This window comes from Asterias rubens, chromosome 2, assembly GCF_902459465.1.
Source record: "Asterias rubens chromosome 2, eAstRub1.3, whole genome shotgun sequence".
Classification (NCBI taxonomy): domain Eukaryota; kingdom Metazoa; phylum Echinodermata; class Asteroidea; order Forcipulatida; family Asteriidae; genus Asterias; species Asterias rubens.
Window position 1 is genome coordinate 1159670 of NC_047063.1, and position 10176 is coordinate 1169845.

At 40.2% G+C, this 10176-nt stretch overlaps 1 protein-coding gene across 1 annotated transcript; it reads right to left on the reverse strand.

Moving 5' to 3' along the window:
• Positions 1-1406: 1406 nt before the first annotated feature.
• Positions 1407-8282, reverse strand: LOC117307288 (complex I assembly factor TIMMDC1, mitochondrial-like). The gene is made up of 8 exons (XM_033792006.1): positions 8197-8282; positions 5902-6027; positions 5183-5351; positions 4655-4743; positions 4026-4093; positions 3462-3540; positions 2891-3001; positions 1407-2399 (listed from the first exon to the last, which is right to left on the reverse strand). The coding sequence occupies exons 2-8, from the start codon at positions 5979-5981 to the stop codon at positions 2309-2311; spliced, it is 687 nt and encodes a 228-aa protein (XP_033647897.1). The 5' UTR covers positions 5982-6027; positions 8197-8282; the 3' UTR covers positions 1407-2308.
• Between the last annotated feature and the right edge of the window lie 1894 nt (positions 8283-10176).

Sequence of the window (10176 nt, forward strand, 5' to 3'; positions counted from 1 at the left end):
GTACTGGTTAGCTTTGACCAGTTTCCCGCTAATTTTGCCTTGCAATTCTTATTAAAACCCTCCGACTGTCAGTGTGTTTCTTGTGACAGCTAACCCATACCCCATTATGCCACAGCGGTGATATTTTGAGGCACACACATGCTGATGTAGATAGCAGAGCAACAGCTCAAGGTGTTTTGACCATGGTAAACTGGGGTAGCCATGGGCTAGGGCTACATTTGATGGAGATCAGGTTCACACACAGTCAATTTCTCCAGTGACAATCTGTATACAATGAGAGAACAGTGTAGCATGGGTTACTCCACCGTTGTGTGCCTAGCATTTGGGAGATTTTGTGACATCGCGGAAGATGCACCCATCATCAGAGGGTTTTATCATCTTTATAGAGTTGTTTTCATAGATAAACATTCCATATTATCCTGCAATACTTGTTCCAACAAATTTTAGAAAATCATTCTGTGTATAAAGCATTTTACTTTCTTTTGGCAGACAGAAATTGTAGTTCAAGTGCCCATACTTTCTGTACCAATGCCTTTCCATAATATATGCAAGTTGTGATAAAACATGTGATATTTATACAATGTGCAAGAGCAATAAGCCACTTTGGAGTTCCAGCTGCTCATGTCTGTTACTGCTGACAATGGACTTTGTCTATCTCCCATCACCTTTTGACAATACCAGCGGGTATTGTCAAAAGGTTACGGGAGATAGACACAATCCGTTGTCAGCAGTAACAGACATGCGCCACTGACATTCCGAAGTGGCTTGTGCTTCATCCATCCATGCTAACCACCCCCAACCTTACAAAGTCCAACTGCATGTTTGTATGATTTTGTTGGACTGCTCTAGTAAACTAATAATGCTTTAAACGTCAGCAGACATACAATCATAATCAGAGTACAACAGTTGCGGTGTTGAGTTAGGCTTTCTTCACCATTGTGCCATACTCGGGTTGCAAGGGGTCTATAAGTTCGACAGAAATAGTATGGACAAATTCATGTGCTAATGCCACCAATCATTAAGGTCTACGTCTAACAGAGAGGTCCTATAATTTGATGACCATCCGACCTTCATTGGTGAGAATCAGTGCTTAGGTTTGAGACTAATTTACCCTGTTTGCAGAGAATGACGACCAAAGCGCAAACTATCATTGTAAGCAAGGCCATGAAATTAATTGGTATAGGTCAACAAGAGACAATCGCCCCTTTGAAATACCAAAGCTTCATTTTGTGCCATCAACATGTCCAACTTTATCTGTTCATTGGATTTTCATAAAAACTGAAGGGATATTTGTATATCGGACCTTTATACCATTGGTGTGTTGAGGATTTCTTAAGTGAACATGTAAAATAAATACATTTCATGAACAAAAAGTGTTTTAATTGAACAAATTATTTATGGTCGACTTTTCACTCAAATGTGTTTTTAAAAATGTACATGTAATTATTTTTTTTTTAAATTACAAATTACAGAAATTATGTAGAACATTTGTTGGCGACTGTCAAGTATTTAAATTGTGCAGAAATATTCAATAGTCTTCAATCTGTTCAGTTGCGGGATTAATGCACTTGTGCTTAAGTTACTGGACTCGGTCCAGTGTGTATCTTGAGCCCAAGTTTAGGAGAAGCTTGTTTCTCTGGGATATTTTTTTAATTAAATGCCGTCAGCTTGGCTTAAGTGGTTTCTTCCAGCCTTTCACCTGAGCTGTAGACCCAGGTTCGAATCCCGCTTTGGACCTAGGCCTCGCATGTGGATTGGGTTTTCAGTCCCAACCTGATTATGTGGGGTTTCCTCCCACATCTAAAACCGTATCTTCGGTAAAAGCACTTTTTAAGATCGCTTGCTTTTATTACAAAAAAAGTTTAATACTATTGATGATTTAGACCAGGTCCTCTCCCACGTAGGCCCTACATCAGAGAGATGAACCAAGCACCTTATATGGAAGAGGAAATCCATTGTGCACTTGACGTCATTTGAGTAGGGCGCCCTCACGTAAAGGCCAAAAGAAGGTTTGCCCACTGGCCCATCTTGTGTGCCGCGCGTACTAATCTGTACATATCCACTGTTTCAACATTGCTTTGCCTCTAAGATTGCAGCTGGATGACGTCAATGCATTAGGTCTATTGGTAGCAAAACACACAGCACACAATCCTAACTTCAGCATTACACACGACTCCATAAACCAGTCTTCTGGCAGGTCATTAAGAGTTCATAAGAAGTTCCACAGGTTGAAGATGTGGCTCTTCAAACTTAGTCAAGTGCTTGAGTACACAGCATCCTCCGACCACCAACCGAAATGCAAGCTCCATCAACTGGAGGTTGTATCTGTACTCTTAGCTTGATTTAAACTGTCCCCCATTTCTTTGAGCAGTAGTGGTGTTACCTGCATCCTCAGTAATCTGCAACAAATATACAGGAAAGAGATTTCATAATACGTCAGCGTCACAGCTGTAAATCCATGCGTATTTCTCCATTAAAGCTTGGTTCATACTTCCTGCACAATGAATAATTCCCAACAGTTGAATTGTGTTCAACACCTGCAAAACACATTCACTGCGAAATCAGAACCTTGACGTCAACACTTGATTTGCATTCACATTCAAAGGAAGTATGAACCGGGCTTGACACTTCTAAGACCGCACAATGGCCCATTTTTAGGGTCATTTACTCCCTTAAAAAAAACTACATTCTGCTCCTTTTCCTTCACTCTTTTTCACTTGACTGCTTCTACTAAGTTTAATTTGTATTTGTGTGTTGCATTGTCATTAAGCCTCTGAGAAAGACTGGCAAGGGTCTTGAGGACATCAATAATTTGACATATTAATGTCTTTGAATCTTTATGACAGCTTGTAAAAAGGTGTGTAAGTTGACTTAATCTTGGTTTACTTACAATTCTTTCTGTCTGTCTTCTACTGCCTCCCTGCGAAGTCGTTTGTTTTTCTCTAAAAATGTCTCCCCTTGCATTTTCTGGACGCCCATTAGAGCAAGTCCAGCTGGAAGTCTGTCAAACCAAAGAAATGTTGTGAAATATTACCCGTATGATACTTTTGGAGAAACGATTATTTTAAAAACTTCATCAGTGTCTAACCATTACATGTTATCCGAACTATAGATAAATTATGCCAGCCTGCAATTCGATATCACTTGATAAATGCATCTACAAAAAAAACAATCAATCTTTCTACTGTCTGACCATTCAATATTATATACTGTGGTTTTGAAAGAAAGATAAACTCATCTAGTATGCAACATTGTATGATATGGCGAATGCATCTGCAAAGTACACCGTCGACCCTCCTACTGTCTGACCATTCAATACCATCCACTTTGGTTTTGAATGGGTAATCTATGCCAGCCAGCAAGGAATCAATTACAGTAAACCTTCCTATTGTCCGACCATTAAATTTGAACAAATGTTGTTTCTTAATGAAAGAATAACTGAAGTTACAGACTGGACTTACCCAACAAGCACTCCCACAAACGCTCCGCCAACCAACCCCCTCAGTCCTAAGTTGAATCTGAACAGGGATCCTGTAATAGCTGTAGGGGGAAGGGTAAAAATCATTAAAAACAGACAGATGTAAATTGGTAAAAGACAACTAGCAATAAAACTGTGAAGAACTGAATGCTTTATAATAATATAGTGTTTGTTAACACAAGCACTTGGATCACTGTAAGTGCTGATTATTCTTCAGTTATGCAGAGCTATATATATATTTAAGTTCTGAGACTCATATTGAGCACCTTGTTAAAGGTGATGCTGCAGCTAACCATGCCAGAAACACCAGGGCAAACCCCTTCTCAGATCTTTTACGTGCATTTCAAAGCAAATTGGACCTCCAGCTTTGCATCCCATCCAAAGGACGAAGCAATTATGGTAAAGTGTTTTGCTTGGTTACCGTAGTGCCATGACTGGGACTCGAACCCTGGCAAGCACCAGAACTTATGAGAGTGCAAAATTACATAATCAAATTGTTATATGAAACGATAAAACATGCAGGAAACTCTAATTTATTACAACTTACCTGCAGCTGATACATAGTTGGTTAAGTCTTGCTTGTCCCTGTACAAACCAAGGCATGTACTGATTCCACTGTAAACACAATTCCAAAATAACAAACATTAATACAAATCAAACAGGACCTCCATTTTGCATTACACTTTAAGATAAAGTCAAACCCATGTAACACTTCAATCAGCTTTTCAATCCACTTTTATATTATTAATTTAATAATAAACATCAATCAGGCATTTTCCAACATTGTATCAAAGCGCCTTGCACTATCACTACCCCTGTTCATTGTGTCTTTAGCATCCTTAGAATCTCAACTCCTTTGGAGTATGCAGCACCATCAACCAAAATGGCGCACAGTTTGCTAATTATTCACATCAACAATCTCTACCCTTGCAGGTACCCATTTACTCCTGGGTGAAGAGAAGCAATTATAGTTGGTGCCTAACCCAAGTACACAAGTGTCACAACTGGGAATCGAGCCCACACCCTGGTGACTCAGCCATCAGAACTCATGAGTTCAATGCTCTAAACCACTTGGCCATGACACGCTATAAATTGACTGGTAAATATTTGACTTATTTAAAGCATGGAATTTTTACAATAAAAAAAGAAGCCCAGGCAGAATACACGGTTACTTACTGGAAGCCTGTTGCTAACACTGCTGTTCTCCATCCCCAACGATATCCGTAGCGAATGAGGCCTCTTGTGCCAGCATTATAGGAAGCCCCCTGTGTGTTGGAAAATAAAAGAAAATGTAGAGACATATAAATTCTATAAAAGTTTCCTTTACCAATTCATGTTGGATGACGTGTATATACTGTATGCACATTTTTTCTAAACTGGCATACAGCAGACGCTTCTTATCGCCCAGAACAACTTCGGAATGCCTGGGCTTAGAGTGTTCCACAACCTTTGGGATACCACCCAGGCTGAGATGGTTACCATTAGCTTGCTTACCAAAACAAAACATAGGACCTATTTCTTAGAGCTGCTTGAACACAAAAACTAGATAAGCACAACCCAAATTATGCTTACCAGATAAAATATTACCAGCCAAAATACCATCTCACATGTTTCATCTATGACTGGTATCCTGCTCATTTTTCGCTCAGCAGAAAACTGTTCAGCAATAGGCCTAAGTTCTGCTTCAGCAGCTCTATGACATACCGTTGCTTCAAGTCTACTGCTGTAGATTGCTGCATTGCTCTTTTCTATGTATCGTTCTCGGGCATGTCTGGATGCAGGGACACCACCATAGACGTAACCTCCTGCCATTCCCAGCACTGCCATCAGTACAAGCTCATGCAGCTCACGAGGTAGGTATCTATTATCTTTGCTGCCATTCAGAAATACAAAAGCAAAATGTTTGTGTGAAGAAGGCACTCAATATTAATACCTGGATAGAAATTCAGACATTCTTGAGTGCGCTCCAAAGTTTTCAGATACTCTCAATCTCAGTTCTCTTTTGACAACAGGATCCATCTAGCACCCACTTTATGGAATATACTACCACAGTGTACTTGAGAGTGTCGGAACTGCAAAAGCTGTTATAATAGTGCCTTCGTTGTGTGAAGAGTCATTCAACCTTTGTTTATAGTGTCTGGAGTTAATCCAAACTGGGGGCAAGTTTCAAACAATGTATCTAGTCTGCAAGGCAAACTGTTCAGTCTAGTGTGAGGCCTGGAATTACATGTAGGCCACATAGGCCATGGCCTCCGTTGCCCCTGGACTTGGCCTTGGTGCCTCTTCCATCAAAGAGTCAAAACTTTCCATAGACATTTTTGAGATTTTCCAATGGAAGTGCCCTTTGCATAATGAAAATGGCCTTGTCCTCTCAAAGACGACATTCAAGACATACAGTCTTATTTACTAGATAATAAACTTACTCATACGTGTACGCTTCCTTCACCCTGTCCCATCCTGTTTCTTTTCTTTCCTTCGGGTGCTCATCCTTCATTCGATTCATCTCAGACTGAGCGAGGCTTGAAGAGATTGCCTGATAGTTGAGGAAACTACATGAAAAAGAGAGAATAAAAATCTATTTTAATGATCTTGTTCTCAGCTCAGCTACTATCATAGGATGACCAATGGCTGCTACTAATTATGGTTTTTTGTTCCTCTATTTGTAGCAGAACAACCTCATCATGTAAAGTTTTATCTAAATAAACCTATATAGACCTACTCCTCATTCTAAATAGGCCATACTGCTATAGTACAACCATCAAATAGACCTATCCATTTAGCACCGCCCCATCATTGCGTATCGACCATTCACAACCCATTGCACAACCAAAAGTACGACATGCGTGGGCGTATGCTTGGCGCGTGGCAGAGTTGTGCAGAATGGAGAGGCTCACATGTTCTTGCCCTGAATACGTATGCTCCGTGGGCGGAGCCTAATGGATCGGTGTATTGATTTGATGCTACCAAACCAAGAAGATCCCCTACCAAGAAATACCCTAACATAATCATAGATTATATTAAAGGACAGTTTACTCTTGGCCATATCTGACCATTAAAATTAATATTGCTAGGCCCTTTTGCATGCTTTGCTTTGACTCGGGCATGTTTGTTACTCTCTCTCTGACTCTGCTCTCACACTGACAGTGACACTGTCACGGCACCTAAAGTTACAAGTTACTACATCTTGATTGTTCTACCAACATGCATGTCCATGGTTCTAGTCCTTCTACCTCCATCATAAGGTTATCGCGATTCAGAAACGCAATGCATTGGGGACGGTTTCTATGCAGTTTCTATGACTCGCGCATGCAACGCCTATACCTTTGTGTGGGTTCAACAGCGCCCTCTCTTGATATTTTGCTATTCGCGATAAACCTTATGAATATGATTGAACCATATCGTAGGAGGTCCTGTTTTCGAGGTGTCCCTAAAATCGTGGCAAATCTTTTACCTCTCTGTGCGCAATGTAAACAGTCCCTAGATAAAAATTGTGTGGTTTTATTTGCCAAGCAAAGAGTCTCCTCTCCCTTGACCAAAACTTAGAAACACGTAAGGCTCAACTTGTAAGTGCAAAAAGTTTGGTATTTTAGGCATTTCTACAAGGTACAAAAGTATGTCATAATGTTGAGGCCATATAAAAAATATTTGCCCACCGAAAAAGTTTCATTAAACACTATTTCAATTCACAATTCATGATGATCAAATCATGTGACTTAATATTTTGCTGAGCATTCTGGAAACAAAATACAGAGGCTTAAAGAAGCCATGTGCCTTATATCATTTTCTAATATTTTTTGAGATTTTATTTTTTAACCCTCCGATCAATATTATTATTAATATTAAAATTTAAACGATCAGCTTGTTGATTCAATTATCACTGTTTATTTATACGCTTTATTATAAATTTTAAGAAAAAAAAAGGGGAAAAAAATTAATAAAAATCAGATTTGAAAGCCAATGATTATTGACACTTTTTATTAAATTATTTATTTTTGTTATTTTTTGCAAATTACCATGGTAATTTAAAAATTTCATTAAAAAATATTTTGAATAAAACGAAGCCAACTGCTGGCTATAGAGTCATACACAGAGTCTCAAAGAACACTTGTAGTCACTGTAGATGTTTCTTCCATGTATGGCTTCACCGGGAAACCATGCTTTCTTGTTTGCAGTGAAAACAGGAAAAACTCAAAACAAATAGGGCCAGTTGAAGTCATCGAAGATCGGTGTGTAGTGTGAACATTTCAATGTCCATCAAGTTTTAATATATGTTTGCATACTTCATATTAACAAAAGAAGGTAATTAGGGCATCGGTTGATATAATTATAAGGCATCATTTTTTTTCTTCCCAATTCAAAGAAAAAGGCATAGCGTGAAAACTGGTAAGGGGAGGATATATCAATTATCATATAATTCAGATAATTCAGATTCAGATGATTGAACCATTGACCATTCATTCATTCCCCTTGACTTGTCCTTGTGTGGTGTGTAACACTGGAAATCAACCATTTGATTGCTCAACCCCCCAAACATTTAATTGCCACTAATCATCCCACCCCCTCCAAATTGTAAACTCTGGCACCGCCCCCTGTGTGGTTTTTTTGTGTGGGGGGGGGGGTCGGGGTGAGACTTAAGAACTTCAAATTAAAGAATGAATTTTAATTTATAGACTGCCTGAAATAATACTGAAACTTTCGGAAAACAATTGAGGCCTTACCTCTATCTTTAGAACATGCTTGTTATTTGGGAACATGTCACCGATTCAACTACAAAGTTTCACCATAGAGCTCTGTCCTTACTATGCTCTATGGTTTCACAGTCAGAAAAATTAACGGTGAACTAGTCGAGCGCCCTCACCCGGCCTGTTAATCGTACAATTTGTCTCGTTCTCACGGATATTTGCTCGTCCCCAGTGGTCCACTCTTGTGAGCATGTTGCACTGATGGCAGGGTATGACTTAGGGATCGGGGGTCGATGGAATGTTAAGGCGAAAAGAAAAACTGTTCCTCGTATTTCTACAACGAAGCTTTTAAAGAAGCATTAAAATAAAATTATAAATGGGCAACTTTTGAAAAGAATTTTGAGGCCTTACCTCTATCTTAATAATAATAATATTTGAGTTTATATAGCGCTTTTTCACTCCCGAATGGGTGTCTCAAAGCGCTTCAAATTATTACCCCTGGTCACTGGGCCTTAATTCACTCCTTAAACCATCTCAGCTCCCTGGGGAGTATACAGCCTCGTGCAACAAATGCGCTACTCGGCTAAATCAATCACAAGAACCATCTCTGCCCTCACAGGTCCCCATTTACCCCTGGGTCGAGAGAAGCAATAATGGTTAAGTGTCTTGCTGTCACTGACACTGATTCAACCAACACAAATCCTAACGGTACCTTTTTTGGCGCAAAGTTAAAGTTTCTAATCTAACTGATGCACATGCATGACATGTGCATACGACACTACAGGCTAGTGTTTAGTACAGCACATTCAGATAAAAGACAAAATTAACTGTGGACTAGTCGAGCCCCTCACACTGGCCTCATTGTCACCATGCAATATATATCTTAGACTAGGCCCCTGCCTTTATCTGCAAGGATAAAGACAGGTCCCCACCGCTAAATCCAGCAATTCCATTGGATACAATGATATCATTGGAAACGTGCAGTGACAAGCTTTCCATGCCCACTGAGTACATGTAAAATACATGCAGTACTGCCGCCTAGCCTTACTTCGTCGCGTATCTCATGATGAGGGAGGTCAAATGTCAAACTACACAGTGGTTATTTATGCCTGTGTGGCGGTTTCAGTCTTCTGTCGTGTTCAGTTGTCCGGGACTCGGTAGTAAAGCATAACATTAATTGACTTCTTTCGTACTTGCTGTGCGCAGGCGTCGCATGGCGTAATGTTACCGTATTTCGTCATTCAGAAAACCGAACACGGCGGAAAGTTGAAACCGCCACACGGGTCTCTGGCATTATCCCAGCCTCGAAGAATGGCGTCAGACGCTCAGGCTATATTGGGTGCGTTTCTTTAGCTTCCCTGGGTCGACCTCGGTACGTTGGAATAGCTTTGACCAGTTGACGGGGCTCAACCGGGTCAGGGCCCCCAGTGCCCTGCTTGTGGAGCGGGTCACTTGGGGGTGACTTGAGATGCATGCCGTCACCACGAGAGGGCGAATGTCAGTGACCGTTCAATTAGCTCGTTGGGGGCTCGCCCCGAGTGAGCTCTGCATGGTCGACCCAGGGAAGCTTAGCGAACGCACCCATTTATCTCGCTTGAAGAACAATTTTAACGGTGAACTAATCGAGCGCCCTCACCCAGGTCGTCAATCATGCAATTAATCTAATTCTCACAGATATTTGCTCGTTCCCACATGCCCAGAGAGGTCCACTCTTGTGTGTTGCACTATTTGCAAGTATGATTCAGAGCGCGTAGTCAATGGAATGTTTAGGCAAAAAGATTACTCGTATTTCTACAATAATTTTTTGAAGCGTTGAACAACAAGCATTGAAAAAATAAATGGGCACCTTTTGTAAAGAATTTTGAGGCCTTAACTCTTTCTTAGAACATGCTTGTGATTTGGGACCATGTCACTGATTCAACCAAAGAATTTATAGTATTATTGATTCAACCAACACAAATCCCAAGTTTCTAAAATTAACATAGTGCATGCATATGTAATACAGCCATGAATACA